General features: G+C 33.1%; 3 protein-coding genes across 3 annotated transcripts; 1 reads left to right on the top strand and 2 right to left on the bottom strand.

The window, feature by feature from the left end:
- Nucleotides 1-1,801: 1,801 nt before the first annotated feature.
- On the bottom strand, nucleotides 1,802-5,280 carry LOC105634039 (RNA polymerase II transcription elongation factor). The gene is made up of 4 exons (XM_012216799.3): nucleotides 4,980-5,280; nucleotides 4,516-4,883; nucleotides 3,665-3,707; nucleotides 1,802-2,383 (listed from the first exon to the last, which is right to left on the bottom strand). Exons 1-4 carry the CDS (start codon nucleotides 5,098-5,100, stop codon nucleotides 1,947-1,949), a joined length of 969 nt encoding a protein of 322 aa, XP_012072189.1. The 5' UTR covers nucleotides 5,101-5,280; the 3' UTR covers nucleotides 1,802-1,946.
- A 2,149-nt stretch (nucleotides 5,281-7,429) lies between these two features.
- On the top strand, nucleotides 7,430-9,157 carry LOC105634266 (myosin heavy chain-like protein). The gene is made up of 2 exons (XM_012217103.4): nucleotides 7,430-7,823; nucleotides 8,051-9,157. Exons 1-2 carry the CDS (start codon nucleotides 7,727-7,729, stop codon nucleotides 8,890-8,892), a joined length of 939 nt encoding a protein of 312 aa, XP_012072493.1. The 5' UTR covers nucleotides 7,430-7,726; the 3' UTR covers nucleotides 8,893-9,157.
- Nucleotides 9,158-9,281: 124 nt separating this feature from the next.
- Nucleotides 9,282-15,802, bottom strand: BRCA1 (breast cancer susceptibility1). Its single transcript, XM_012216798.4, has 14 exons — nucleotides 15,647-15,802; nucleotides 15,494-15,547; nucleotides 15,304-15,374; nucleotides 14,709-14,822; nucleotides 13,739-14,229; nucleotides 13,240-13,350; nucleotides 12,031-13,155; nucleotides 11,822-11,922; nucleotides 11,154-11,340; nucleotides 10,954-11,054; nucleotides 10,747-10,873; nucleotides 10,492-10,657; nucleotides 10,226-10,344; nucleotides 9,282-9,780 (listed from the first exon to the last, which is right to left on the bottom strand). Exons 1-14 carry the CDS (start codon nucleotides 15,700-15,702, stop codon nucleotides 9,412-9,414), a joined length of 3,192 nt encoding a protein of 1,063 aa, XP_012072188.1. The 5' UTR covers nucleotides 15,703-15,802; the 3' UTR covers nucleotides 9,282-9,411.
- Nucleotides 15,803-16,282: the final 480 nt, after the last annotated feature.

The following is a 16,282-nucleotide window of genomic DNA, read 5'->3' as shown; positions in this document are numbered from 1 at the left end:
TGATTGGAATGTGAGTGAAAATGTTTTTTTCACTTATAGATTTGTTCGAATTTGGGGTTATTTATTTTTATTATTACGTATATATCTTAATAATTTTTTCATTAATAATTTTATTGAAGTAATGCTCATGCTTTTCTTTTTATTGATATAAATAAAATGATAAGTTAATTTTCGATATTCAATATCATCATCATCGTAATTCCATTCAAAAGAAAAAGAAGATATTCAATCATAATTTAATTATTTTTTAAATAAATTATTATCTAAAATCTCTTGATTATATTTAAATACACTGATTACGGATCTTATTTTCAAATTTTAAAAATATTTTATCTTTGTAATCCTATCTAATCCTTCTACTCATTTTTATCCTCAATTGTTAGTGAAATTTCTTTATTATTTAACAAATATATGTGCTAATCAATAATTACGTATGTAAAAGTGACTTTACTCGGTTATATTCAATACACCAACTAGAATTTTTTATTTTTAAAATTTAATGACATAGTCTTTTAATTTTATTTCAATTAATACTATTTAATCCTTCTGACCAGTATTAAATCTAACAAAAGGATTAAGTAATTAGATATAAAATCTAAGGACTTATGTGATTAAATTTTAAAAATTAGACTCCTAAGAGCATACATAAATGGATCAAATAGTAATTCCTTATTTTCCATGTAATTTTTCTGGTGAGTATTGTATGATATTTTTCTCTTTGTTAGAATCCTTTAACTAATTTATTATTAATTTGGTTTGGTTTAATTAAATGTTATGAAATAAAAAGATAAAATCAAATTAAGTTAAAAGGATAAATAAAAGGATATTTAATTAATTAAGATAAGAATGAGGTGGGTAAAGAAATTATTTTGAAGTGATAAAATTAGTTATAAATAATAGATATCAGCATATGCGACCACCAATATTCACCTTAATAAGTATACGTAAAAAAAAACAACATAAACACAATAATGTTTCAATTCATTTACTTTATAATTCAATGCATTTTTTTAAAAAAAAAAAAAATTCAAAAAATAGAATGGGAAAGCACGCATTCAATAGAGTTGATATGATCTAATTATTTGGCACATCCACATGCTATATTTGAAGTGATCAGATTGTTTTTTAGAGTAAAATTGCTTTTTCTAAAAGCAAAATCATAACATAGTAAGAACACACAAAATGTGTTAATATTAGTACATTGTTATTAGTGTATAGCAAAATCAAATTAAGATGTTTGTGAGACATTAGCCACTTAGCTGCGAGTATGGATTATGTTTGCCTACCATCTTTCTTTCTCCACCGACAGCAGGAAATAATTCTGAGAGGAACGTCCACAATAAATTCTTGTATTTATTCCATAAGTATATACTTTAGATTTATGCATGTGAAATTGGGTGTTTTAGTATCATATTAAATGCCCAAAAGAAAAGGAAGGAATAAAGTTGTATGGTGGCATATGCTTATAATTGAAACGTAAATTTTTCTTATTATGGTCATGCTCCAGTGTAATCGGAATTCACTTTATAAATTGTCTCCATTCACATTTTATTAAGAAATTCACAAAAAAAAAAAAAAAAAAAAAAAAAAAAAAAAAGAAAGAAATAAAAGAAATCACTAGCAGCAAAATTCTTTGTTTATTCCAAGGCAATCTCAAATAGTGTGTTATTACAACCTCACTCACCGAAAATTACAGTTGTATCTTTTTAATTGAACTTGCAATATATCTGTTTATTATTTGACATACAATATGGTTAAATTACTTGCACACCATGATGTATTATCGCCAAAGAAACTTAACTCAGCGCAAAATGCCATCCTGCGAAGACCAGAATGGCTTATTTCTTTCTGTAAGACAGTAATAGTTTCCAGATACCTATTTGTTACCCTCTGATTGTTTTCCCATTGTGTTCTGTTCTTCAAGTTTCTGAAAGTTCTTCAAATGCTCAAATAGAGTTAACCGAATCTTCATCGCTGCCTTCACTGTCGCTACTGCTGCTGCTCCCACTGCCACTTCCACTTCCGCTGCTTCCACTTTCACTGCTGCTGCTAGAACTGGAGGTCTGTTCATCCCTCTCTTGGGCATTAACCTGGGCTCTAAGTGCTTCTGCAGCATTGCGCCCCTTTTCAACTTCATCGCCACTATCATCAACATCAGCAATCTCATCATCTGTATCATTTTGTCGTGGTACACGGACATCAACTCCACCATCGCCTTTTTGTTCAGCTGTGTTATCATATGGTGAACTAGAACCAAAGATGTCCTCAATATCTATATCTTGATGCTCTTCAGCTTCTTCATTTTTAGGACTTGGCCAGGAATTCGATACATTTGGCTGATCAGTTGGATTCCCAGAAATCCCTTTACTGGCAGCTTTGGCACCTATCATTGCATAAGAGTATTATTATGCACAAAAGGATGGAGCATGTAAAAGCAATTTGGCAGTCTCACATATTACCAAACTATAGCATTAATTATCAATAATACCCATACTCTTCAATTAATAATCATATGCAAAAAAATCACCAGAAACAACCTCTAAGCACCAATTTCTACTTGTTAGAGGTCGGTTTGAACTAATTTTTCTATATGGATGGGGTAAGGTATTAATACATCTGACACATAAATCAAATGTGGAAATTTGTCCTCTAAAAAAGAAAATATTGAATGAATTGATCATAACTTACGAGATTTGACTATCTCGTTATCAACACATTTGAAGAGGGAAGAAGTGAGGGCCAGTGTTAGATCTTTTACTTAGCTGAAAATTCAGCTACTTAAAACATATCCTGGATATCAAGAATACACAAGTGCAGAGACGCAGAAAAGAAAATTGCCTAAAAGAAGATACACACTTAAGACCAGAAGCTGGAACAGCTAACAAGCCAAAATAGAACAAAAGATGCAATTTATGTTTGTAAATTTCTAAACTTTATAATAGGGTTATGAACTTGCATACTAAGTGATTTTGGACATAGATTTTTAAAATATAAATTTTAGAAGGGTCTCAACCTTGAGATCGACGTGCAAATATGCAAGAAATCCATGATGATGAGTCTTAGAGGAGAAAAGATTGCTCAGAAAAGAATACCATCTAATTTCCTCCATAAAATCAGACAAGCCTCATGCCCAAAAAAAAATGTCAGTGGAAAGCATAAAACAGAAATTGAAGGGTTTTTTTGCAAGTTCTGAAAGAAATCCAAGAAACAAAGGTTGATCATTGAATATTTAGGAAGCATCTTCAACAAATCTCTTCTATAATTGTATATGCAAATTGAAAATGATTTTTTCCCCACTTGTTATTCTTTTGATTAATCTCTATACAGTTCTTGCAAGTAAAATGTTCTAGTGTGCAGTCCATGATTCCACAAAACACATGAATAACATAAGAGATGAGAAGTGCAGAAGTTACTTAGTTCAAGAAATTTTGGAAGGCCCTGTTGCCAAAAAAAAAAAAAAAAAAAAAACCTATTTCTATAGTCACTTCACCATTTCTAACAGAAAATTTAATTTTTCTGTTTTCAAGTGGAAATTTATCAGGTTTCATATTCTTTGAAACTGGATTGATATTATGCCAAGGAATTATAGTTATCCAGAAAAAAGTTTATGACCAAAACATGGCAAAACATTAAAGATATGCCAAAACCCCAAAAGCTTGCATACCTGGAATTTGTGGTTCACCAACATCAATTCTTTCCACCTCAACCTGTGGCGATGTCAAGCAAAAAAAACAAAGAACAATCAGAACACGTCAAGAAGAAAGTGAAAATAATTCAGTTTTCTTTTGATAAGAAAATTATTCAGAAAACAAGGGCAAAACATAGGAAAAAAGAAATAAAAAACTTAAAGGCCAGCTTAAATTGGAGCAGCAACTAACAATAAAAGTTATCTTAAGTCCTGAAATAAATCAATTAAATTAAAAAGCTTTAAAAATGACCAAAAAACTTAAAACCTTTAATTGATAAACAAAAGACCAGACTAGTACTCACAATTAACAATTACGCCCACAAGTACCAAATCAACAGGTACATGAATGAGTGCAATAGCCAGACAATCAAAAAGGAAGGGGGAACCATGGTCCCATAAAGTAAAAATATATCAGTCTTATGGCTATCAGAAACAGCACAAGTGATGCTTCAAAGGAGCGGGAAGAGGTTTGAATTTTATGGACTAGATGGCCTCATTTTATTCTAAATGGTCATACATGATTTTATTTCCTTCTGCTATCTAATCTAACTCAAAGGTTTATTTGTGAATGGAATAAATGCCTGGGACTAGCAATCACATACATTGCATAGTACACTGTTGTAATCAACCATATTATATTCAGCAACTGACACTACAAGACAATTTATGTTCTTCCACCTCTTCAATTTTAGTACTGATAGCAAATTTCTGCTGTATCGGACACTAGGATTTTCCTGATTCACTGATTTAACTATTGATCTTCCGTTAGTAATATACCAACCAAAACATCAAAATTTACTCCAAATACATATAAAATTAAGTCTCACCGGCACAGGAGGGAAAGGGGTGCTTCTCCCAATCTGCATAGGTTTCAAACCCTTCCCAACCGGAGATAACCGGGGCTCAATGGCAGGCCCAGATTGACCAGCTGCCACTGCTGCAGCAGTAGCAGATTCACCCGGTAGCCGGAGGTGTCGGAGCTGCTTCACAGCCCGGTGAAGCCTCTCCATTCTCAATGTCTCGCCTTCGAAGAATAAAACGCCATCGTTTTCTTTGTAATCCTCGCTACTTCCTTCAAATGTAACTTTAGGTTTTCCCAATTGATTGTTTTGAAACTCCACAGAAACTCTATTTTCCTTATTTTTATGCAATGATCCAACCTTACTCTTATCAATCGAAGCTGGTTTAAATTCATCTACAACCAAAGAACCAAAACCATAGTTGCCATTGAAATTCAATTCCTGCATTTTTCACAAATCAAAAACAATAATCTAAAAAAACAAACTCTTACATCGCAAAGTGCAGTACTTATTATTCGAGGCGTCTTCTTTGAAGGAAGGGCCTAGAGTTAGATTGTACCAGCGACCGGGTTGTGGAGCCGTTTTAGGCTCTTCCTTGGAGTTGTGAGCCATGTTTGTTACTTATTTTTTGTAGTGATCAAATACTAAAGGACTGGATTTGGAGGGAAAGTGTAAAAGCCCGGACGGGACCCACAGTGTGATGACATGACAAGATCTGAACTCGGAGAGAGAAGCTTCCGATGAGGTCCACTGGCACTGCTGCTTTTTTGCTGCAGAAGAACAGCTTATCTCATCTAGGGTTTTTTGTTTTCTTTCTTGGCGTTGAAGAAGACGGAGAGAGCAACGGACATTGAGCAAAGATTCCCTGTGGACAAGCTTATGATGGTACATCATAAAGGCGAGATAGTGCGTGCCACGTGGTCAGAGAATAAGGAGTGATCTGACATTGAGTATAAGTGAGTGGCCATGTGTTCTAGAAACAAGCAGAAACATTCATATAGTCGATTGAAGAATCGGACCCACGTGCCGTATATGGAGTGTCGAGTGTGGGACCTCATCATTCACATTTCTGCACGTGCTGTAGACGTGCTTACGACAAGCGGGACACTAAGAATAACGTGGCTTGTTTTTCTTTTAGGAGAGACATTATATACATTTATTTGATAATAATAATTAAATATAATTCGATTAGAATTCAAACTTAAGTTATGAGCTATGATGCACGCACAGGAAAATATGAAGTCGGGAAAATGATATTTTTTTAAATATTATAAATAAAAATGTGAAAAAAATGTGTAAATATTAAAAATATATAAGTTTATTTATAAAATTTAAAAATATAAAAATAATTTAGAAAGAGTATGTTTATAATTTTAAAGAACAATCAACCACAGATAAATTTTTCTATCTATAATTAAAAATAAATTATATCTAAAAGAGAGAAAAAAAAATGTTTATAAGTTCCATGCTCATGAAAGAACAAAGAAAACAAAATATTCAAATGTCAAAATGGAAAAATATAATGAAATTCTGTTAAATTTGAAGTTTGAATATTGAAATTAAAAGTAGGATTATTTGTGCTTTTCCAAATAGGATTTGCAAATCATCTAAATTTGATTTGGATTTGAAATCTGATTGTTTTCTTTAATGCAAGAAACGTTTCCAGAGAGAGGAAACTAGTGTCCGATTTTCAGTATTTACATAAACAGACCCGACTCGTTTTCGAACCGTTTCTGGGTATTTCTATTTTCGAAAAAACATCAAGCCTCTTACGTGTCCGTGCATCACAGGTTATGAGTTATGACTGGTTGGGACTAAAATCGAATTCAAAAAAGTTTGAACCAAAATTAGTTTGAAAATTTCAGTTTCTAAACCATGCCAGAAATAAAAAAAAAAAAAAAAAAAAAATTTGTTTTTTTTTTATCTCTCTCCTACAAATTCTAAACCAAAATTGGGCCAAAGTCATTTATTAAATCAACAATTCTCCTCTTTTTGATTTTAAATTAAAAAATAAATAAATTGCACTAACCGGCCTTCGATTAGATTGAGAACCAATTTTCAGAATGCAAAATTAGATTGTTCGACAAAATTAACTATTTTGATTACCGTTAACTATTTTGATAACATTTTAAGTATTAGTTGTTTTATTAACTTTTCATAAAATTCTAAAAATTAAAAGTTACATGCGTTAATTTTATTATTGTAACCTCTAAAAATTAGTCCAAATGGTATATTATCGAACACTATAAAAAAACCGTGTTTATATCAAATAAAGACTACTTAAAACGTTATCCTCAAACACAGTCTCACGAGTTCAATAAAAGAACAGCAAATATTATAAAACCATTGCCGAAAAGCATTTTATAATAAAAGAATGCTCTAGAATATTGTCAAAGATTCATGTCATATATAAAACCAAACATTATAATCTATTAGCTTAGCTTATGTCAACATTTTTTAGTTGCAAGCTAGCTAGCAACTAGCAAGCATCCTTACAACTTCCAGCTGGTAATTTTCTAATTACTATCAGCAACATGTGTCTTCTATTCTCCTCTTATGGTGGCGTTTATAGCTCTTGATTTATACGCACTCAATCTATATTTTAGGTTACTTAGTAAAGATTGCATTTTAAATAAACTTGGACATAAAGTTAAATTATGCACATTTATTGTTAGAATTGAAAGAATATAAACCTTCAACGCCTCCAGGTCTCTGCCAAGAAAACCACATAAAAAATGATTGCAGGTGTCAATAATTAGGTAGAAGAGATAGTTATTTTCCTAATTTAGTGTAAGAAAGTCAGAGAAAGAAACGGGAAATGAAAAAGTCAAAGCCATTAAGCAATAATTGCGCATGGCTTAGAACCTAAGAACCATCCATTTTCGTGAAGCGGTCTAAACACCATCAATGCATAAAATACTACAAAGATAAACAAATCACTCAAAAACAAGAGAGAAAAAAGGAGGGAGAGTGCGAAAGCAGTCTCTCTTTTTTGAATCTCTCTAAAACAAACACATTATACAACACAAAAGTATTATTATTAGATTAATTTTTAATTATTATCTTTTCCTTCTTTCTTCTTGATTATAAGAAGAAGAACAACAACAATAATAATAATAATAATAATAATTTTTTTTGTATTCAATTAATTAAATAATTTTACTTGGTTGATGTCTAGATATAATAGCTTAGACCAAGATCATATTTATTTTGAAGATCCCTTCTGCAAATTTTCTTCATGGAAAGCATTGCCAGAAGTCGAGCTTTCTCATCTCCTGATTTGGCACCTTCTTCTACTAGTCAAGCTATACGGCCAGAAGATTACAGCTTAGAAGGTAATTTATATTAATTATACAAATATAATTCAATTCCTTCATTTAATTTTCTTCTCTAATAACTCTCTCTATCTCTTTTTTTTTCTTGTTCATGAAATGACAAGATCAAACATGAAGCTAATTATAATCAAGATCTTTTCTTTCTCTCATTTTTTTAAAAGATTAATTTATTATAATCAAGATATTTTTCTTTTTCTTTTTTTCTTTGGTAATTATATATGTTGCAGGCATTGCTACAAATGTGAAGCTATTGCTAAAACTAATTCAAGAACATAATGGAGCAAGTACTAATGATGACCGGAAAATGCAAAGAATTGCTGGAATGATAACAATTCTAGATGACGTAAAATCAAGAATTGAAAAATCTCAATCTGCAAGGAAAAGATTAGCTGAGCTAAGGAGATGCAATACGGACCTAAGGCCTAATCGCGCTCCGAGGGACAAGAAGCCTCAAGAAGGTGAAGATAATAATCACGAGAAGCTAAGAAGACAACTTAGTGCAAGCTTTGCAGCAAGAAAAAGCCTAGAAATTATGTGTTCAAGTTTAGGAAAGGAAAGGGCAATTATGTCATCTGAGCTTGCAAGAAAAGTTCATGAAGTGAATGAAATGGAAGAACTTGTTAATGACCTGAAAACGCAAAATGAGACATTATTAGCAAAGCTACAATCTCACCATGCAGAGAATAAGAAAACTAATGGAGGTGAATCTCAAGGAAATGCAGCTCTCGAGGATCGAAACAAGGCACTTTCAGCTCAGCTTCTTAAGTCACTCGATAGTTATCGATCTTTAAAGAGGAAATACAGGGACTTAAAAGAAGAAAACTTGGGATTTCGAACAACAATGGAGGAAATTGGGACGGAAGTAACATCTGGTCTTGAACAGATTCGTAGCTTCAAGCAAAGAATGGCCTCAAGTAAAGATCAATCAGCAGATATTCAAGAGGAGATTTCAGCATTAGAGCAAATGTTCGAGCGATTTAATATGAAAATACTAAGACATGAGGAAAAGAATATTGAATGTGGTAAACCAAAATCTAATATTAGCCCCAGCAAACCTCTTCTCGCATGAGAAGAAAAGCCAAAGCTGCACACTTTAGAATTTTGCTGCTGATTTTGGTTTTCTATATGTTATATATAATTCATTGGCAGAAGAAGATGCAAAATTTTGGATGTTCGGTATGAGTTATTGTTAAGAGGGAAGCAGTTGTGATGTGTTGAAGTACAAGTAATTAATTAGAAGCATATTACAAGTTCATGTTCAATTGGTTAGTTGAGTTGCTTAGTTTACTGTCTGTCTATCTCCAAATAGTTTATACAATTCCAAATTTTGTTTTCTTCTTGATTACATTATGTAATTTCTCCAGTTTCTGTACATTAATCGGAAGCTTTTATAATTCAATACCATATGTGACAAATGGTAAGCTTCAAATCTCTCCGTCCATAGTACAGAGAACAATATTTGAACATACAAGAGAAATGTTATTAAAAATAATTGGGTCTTTAATTTGTTAATTGTTCTGGGTATGTCTATACATGCTTATAACATCTAATAAAACTTAAAAAAACTCTGATAATATACAGGGGTATCTCAATTGAACGTATCACCGTTATTCAGCAAAACTTGCAATTTACAAGCTGCTATGGAATTCAAAATCCAAGAATTGCTCACTGCCTTGGCTCCCGTTGCACTTGCCAGAGCTTCAGCATCAGACCTCCTTCGATTTAAAATCATATCCTTCCTGCTTAAATCACACTTACCAGGTAGCTCCAGGCTATAAATTACGAAGGTTGAAGGTGAAGGGGAACCCAATGATGAGATACTATCACCTCCAGAAATGGGCTTTCTATGCAGAATAGATCCTCCACCAGCAACAAGAAGATCTTGAATATATCCCTTGTAAGAAGCTACAAAATCTCCCATCAAATAGAATTTGAACCCCTCAAAAAGTTTTGGCCGCTGCAAAAAAATAAAAAAAAATCATTATAAACTTAGCAGACAAGAAGATGCGAGTGCATAATATTACTAAGCTCAGCATGAAAGAAACTGTAACAGAATACCCCCATTCCATAAAGGCAAGAATTACAATCAATATATAGTATCTAGAGAAGCTTCCTAAAGGTGGCAAGATAAACGATATCCCATTTCTGAGAAAAATGGTGGCGTGGTGTAATGTTACAAATCCAACACAAGCAAATTTCAAAAGAACAGCTTTTTTTTTTTTCTTTTTTTTTGGTTGTGCACGATACCATCACTTAATAATTTGACAGAGATGATTAGATAAAAAAGAAAGCAAGAAAGCATCAAGCCCCATTAATATTAGACATGCACGAGACTGGGGCTTGCAAATGAGAGCATAATTCCCAAGAGTGCAAAGTGGACTTGCAATCAAATTAAAGTAAACCTTGTTCAGGATTCTCAGTCTTCCAAGTTGGGGACCATCCCTAATTCCATGAGTATCAACCATAACTTCATATTGATCCTCTTGAACGGGTTTCATGGCCTTCATGCAAGCCTTAATCCCTACATAAAAGGAGATAAATTTAAAAGTTTAGTGTGAACAGAATTATGCAATTCAATATACATATGAATTTGCATTGCACATATACAGGTGCATGTGAAAGTTCAAAATATAAGGAAATAAAACCATTCAATTGAAATGGTACTAACACTGAATATTCAGTATCCATTTGCCCTCTAAGATACCCATTAAAATTTTAAGGGTCCTTCTGAATGCTCCATTTTCATCTGTTGATACAATGACATGGGTGACACTCAAATTCCAATTTTTCAACACTGTAGCTCCAGATAACCTTTGAAATTCAGAAACCAATTCCTGCAGCAAACAACAAAAGGTTATTTTTTATTTATATTTTTTTTTCAGTTTAAATAATACCAAGCTGAAATGTGTCTCTAGACCATTACCCTTTCCTCAACTGTCAGAGCAGAACAACAAAGAATCAATTTTTTGGGAGTTGCACTCCAATTCCAACTTGGATGTGTACTTGCATCATGTTTAAAAACAACTTGATTGCACTTGTTGGGATTCTGTCTGCAAGATAGGACAGATTCCTACGTCAAATAAATGCTCCACTGACTATTAGAATAAATCCAACTAAAGATTCAGAATACCTTTTTGGAATGCATTTCTTTCTAATTCTCTCTTGAGATTCTGATTCTTCGGTAGGCAACTTAGAAAAAGTATGAAGAGGGCATAACATGACAAAGTTGTCCTGTTGCAACAGATTTGAGAGAATTAAACGATATTGAACTAGGCACGCTAAATAGATTTTGAGTAAGGGGCAACAGAAGTTTAATTTGTGACACTTAACAGTATCCCATCGACACTGGGGCATCATCTTTGCACATGGGACATGAAAACTTTTACGACAGCTCTTTTCATAACATCCTAGAGCAGCACCTTTGAGTCCACAGCAGCAGCACTTCATCCTCCTACTTCTAGTTAATTCGGCTTCAAGGTTAATAGCAGTATCATCCTCAAAATAAACATTAGGCGCCCTGCGCAGACAAATTTGAGTATCCGTATCATGTCTGTAACATTAACATTACAAGCATTGAAGACAGACCAAGAAGGATTGCAAAGATCAACCCGTCTATCATTAATGTTGCTAATAGAAGTTAACCAAATATATGAAAACTCGTTGGTCGTTTTAGCTAGAACTCGCATCATAATAGTCATATCTAAAGGAAATATCTGAATTATGGAGTTTATAAGTTTACAGAGCACTTGAAACAGCTTATTTGAATCATGACTGCCTGAATTGTTTCACAAGTACCTTGACGTATATGATGGTAAAAATGAAAGAAATTCGAAAGCTATTTCTATACAAATTTACTCATGTCCTTTCTAGCTCTGTTAAACTAAATGAAGCAACCAACTAGATGTCCTTGGATTAAGAAACAAAAAAAAAAAAAAAAAAAAAAAAGAAAAGAAAAGAAAAGAATATGCTATGATAGTTCACTTGAAGTAGAATCTTACCACTCAGCACAATTTCTATGAGAGTGTATGACCTTGGATCCAGCATTGTAGTTGGCAACTACAGGCCTGCCATTGTAGTAGTGGACCATCTCTCCCGAGGCCTATTATTTTGTTTGCATATTCAGAAACAGAGATCAACGGCTTATGGAGATATGGAAAGGAGGAAACATAAAAAATATGCAACTCAAAAACTAGGGAGTGATAGATACCTCTGTGTCTTCTGAAGAAAGACAAAACGCACATTGAATTTTCTGAGCAAGTGTTTGGCAAGCACGTAAAGCCACTCCATTTGCTCGCCTAAGCTTCCCTAGTGTTACTGAATTATCAAGGATTCTTGAAAGACTGCCCTGAACTTTTTCAGTGGATTGAGTTTCTTTTCCAGAGACGTTAGTTACCTTTTCACTGATTTGAGTTTGTTTTAGAGGGACATCTGTTGCTTTTTCAGTATGTTCAGTTTCCTTTGCAGATATACCATTACAACGTTCTTGATGGTCATTAGCCAATCCATCTTCTGAGATACCATAAAGGGAAACTTTCATAGTTTTCGGCCTTCTTAATTTTTGATTGCTTTCTGAACTTAATTCAGAGTTAACTTCTTTGCCATGTTTCTGGCATTTCGGCTTGGTACCTGAGATGGACCTATCACCAATATCAGAGGGTCTTGTATCTTCCTCCACCGGGTTTTGAACTGTACAAATTTCTTTAACCATGTCGATATCAGAAGAATTCGGTTTTCGTTTCTTCGACCTCAAAGCGCAATCAGTCTTGTCCTTGGTGCTGACCTTCCCACAGATTTTTCTTTTTCCAAGATTTCCATTATCAATTTGATTCTTGCCCTGTGAAATACGCAACTCAGCAGCCATCTTTCTGTCACCAAGATTCAAGGTTTCTGCTCTAAGAGAAATAAGAGGAACGTTTTTTGTTTTTGTTTCAGTTGCTGCAGTACTAAAAACAGCCTTACTCTTAGTTTTCGTAATGTTTGAAGAGTTACCCATGTTATCAGGTGCTTCCTTTTGCATAATTTTTCTAGATTTTGTCTTTGCATCAGAAGGAACCTTAAAATCCTTTTCCGCATATTTCTTAGCACACTTCCTCAACGTTGCTTCCCCAGCAGTCCTACCTCTTTTCTTGGATCTATTATATGCAATTTGAATACCTGAACTTTTTGGTCTCAGAGGTGATGGGTTAGGCAATTCATCACCTGCAATTGCCGTTACATGTTCAGTATCGAAACATTTTTCATTTTCAATCCTATGTTCGTTTGTATTTGAACTCAACAACAGTGCTTCTTGTTTGTTTTCTTGAATTCCATCAATATCACCTGCATTCTCGTCCTGCATATTACTTGAATTTTAGTAAAATCCAAATGATTTGAGCAAACGAAAAGAAAAATTCAAGCAGAAAACTATACATGATACCTGTATCATAGAAGGACTTGAAAAAAGTTCAGGGGAGCAAGCTCTTTGTGTCCATTCAAACATTTCACTATCAAAAAGATCTGCATCATTTGATTTGCCACAAACTTCTTCCTACATCATGTAGAAAAAACACAGCTGAATAACTCCATGGCATCGGACATTAATGCTAAGCTAATTTTAGAAAACCTCCATGACACATAGGCTCAAGTCAATTTGGATAAACGTAGCAACTGTATACTCCAAATATCAAAATTTCAATTTAGCAATGGTTACATAAACTTAAGCATGCATTAGAAGGTGAGTTACAAGTAACAGATCAGTGTACATAGAAGCAACTTGGCAGCTTAATCAAGTTGAATCTGAATGAGCCTAGCATAACAGCTACACAAACTAAATTCACATCTCAAAGACTAAGGTAGTACAGTATTGGGAAAATCAACATCTACATATGATTTTAGGATAAATTCAAAAGACAGAATTAAACTAATCCATTACTTACTGTGGGGGATAATTGAGAGGGGTTATCATTATCTGAATCCTTGATATCACTAAAAGTAGGAATATTTGGAGGTGTTATATCCAAAAGTTGGCTGCCAATAGTATGCTGACTTAACTTCTCTATATCTTCTTCATCTCTCAACCAGAAGAAAGGTGCAAGCACAGGTTCACCATTTTCCTTGGTGACAGGATTCTCCCCTGTGATTGATGAAATGTTCTTAAATCCATGCCCTATGTTTTCACCGGTTCCCATTTCTAGCTTGTCAGGTCGTGTTGGAGTTTCTGAAGGAAGATGTTGTGGAACTTGGACTCTTTTCTTGGTTGGGAAGGCAGGTTTTGCAGCAATGGAATCAGAAACATCCAAGTTGGATTTAATAGTTTTTCTTGACCCTTTTCTTTTGGATGTTTTTTGATTTTCCAGTCTGTCCTGATAAAGCCTATGAACATTTTCTCTATTACTGTTTGTACCATCTTCTGCTCGCTTATTTTCATCTGCAAGATTAGATAAAGGAACGAAATGAATATGATAAGTCACATAAGCCAATCATCCAAAGTCTAATGCAATGAGATTATTGTAGAGAACTTTCGGATAAGCCAGAAAACATAAAGGATAAATGCCTGAAAAAAATATGATGGGCCAATGATATTTTTAAATTAACGGTAAACCAAAAGTAGCTGTTTGCTTTATAAAGTGAAAATAATTCTTTCCTTGAGAATTAGCATGCCAAAAAATGTTAGTTTTTTGCCTTAACAGGGCAAAAGAAAGACCAACCACCTGCAGCAAAGTGTAGCAGAAAGCATGGCAATAGAGCATAACATGAATAGAACTAAAAACAGAATAAAATAAATGTTAAATGTAGTCCACGATAAGGTCCAACATTGATTTATTTATTTTCCAATAGCCTGATGATTAATAAGTTCACTAAGGTCTAAGCATATTGCATATCCAAGTGTATCTTTTGCAATATTACCAGATAATTTAGTTGATGAAGGATTTTGAGTGACAAATATCTGGAATCCTGAAGCAGCTTCCATATTTTTGTAAATGCTCACCAAGCTATCCATGTGAGGAGAAGCTCGAATTTCTGTGGCAAAATCATTCACATTCATATAAAGTTCAAAGAAAACAAGCACGTTCTTGACGTAAAAACCAAAGGAATGTAAAGAAATTGCCATTTCATTCATCATGATATCAAACCATAATCATGCATTCAATTCAGAGTCTCATATAGATTATAATATTTCTCAGGGAGTTCAAGCATTTAATTATATTAGTACATAGAACAGGAAGTCATTTTGAGCAACCCAAAATGCTAATTAAAATTTAAAAGAACAAAGTTCTTAAAGATGTCATTTCAACCCGCAACATTAACAATCCTGAAACTGAGTAATAAGCCATAGAAATCGCATACTGCGTCAAGACAATGATAATGCACAATTTTGTGCTACCAAACCAGCTGTAACTCCTATATTTGTGCATTTCTTTATCAAAATTGGAAAAACCCATCCATTGATGAATGCGATCTAAATTGATTAAATTAACCTGAAAACATAACCAATGCATACCTCTGCGCCGATATGGTACCTTACAAACTGGGCAATTGGAACCCGATTTCATCGACTTCAGAATACACGAACTGAATTGAAAAAAAAAAAAAAAAAAAAGCAATTGCTTATTTCGAATCTGAAATTAAAAAAAAAAAAAAAAAAAAAAAAAAAAAAAAAAAAGAAGGAAAATAAAACGAAGTGAACTTACTTGCAAAATACATGATTGCATGTAAGCGAAACAGCCGAATTCAGTAAACTCAAGCTGCAAAATTAAAATGGAAAACTGATAGATTATAGTTTCAACAGATAAATTTTAACAAACACAGAGAAACCAGAAACTGAGCTATGAACTTTAGATTACCAGATGGGGCACTTAAGCTCTCTACCCATTTTCTCAAGGTGACTTTGATCCCCCATAGTAGCTGCAAAGTAACAGTTCCTAGAGGTTTTTTTTTATTTTTTTCCAGAGAGAGGCTGTTGATTAGAGAAAACGAAGAATGTGAATTTTAAAAAGACAAAGGAAAGTTTTGATTTTTAAATCTGCGTCGTGTTTTGAATTTTTGTTCACCCGCCAAATTTTATTTACTTTGGCGGGCACATAAATCTTACTCGAGAAGGTAATAGCGACATTCCCTCACAAATCAGTGTCCACTTTAAAAATTCCCACCGATATCCTTAGGGACAAATAAAAAATACACCCTCCCTCTTACCAAAAATAACCCTAATTTCTTATTACCATAAAAACAAACAAAAGAGCCAAATTTAACTTTTACATAGATTAAGAAAATTACTATAATTAATGTAATTAAGTTATATTTTTTACTTACTTTTTTCTTAATATGTCTTATAATGATATCAAATAATCAATTTTATTCAATTAAAACTAAATAATTCATATTAAATTATATTTTAAAATGATTCAAAATGGAATTTTTCTTTAATACAAATCAAAGTAATTTTTCAACTTTAATTATTTAAAATTTATTGTTTAAGGCAA

The sequence above is a fragment of the Jatropha curcas genome, chromosome 11 (assembly GCF_041381405.1).
Source record: "Jatropha curcas cultivar XTBG-Jc1 chromosome 11, XTBG_Jcur_1.0, whole genome shotgun sequence".
Taxonomy (NCBI): domain Eukaryota; kingdom Viridiplantae; phylum Streptophyta; class Magnoliopsida; order Malpighiales; family Euphorbiaceae; genus Jatropha; species Jatropha curcas.
This window is presented reverse-complemented; position numbering and strand designations above follow the sequence as displayed.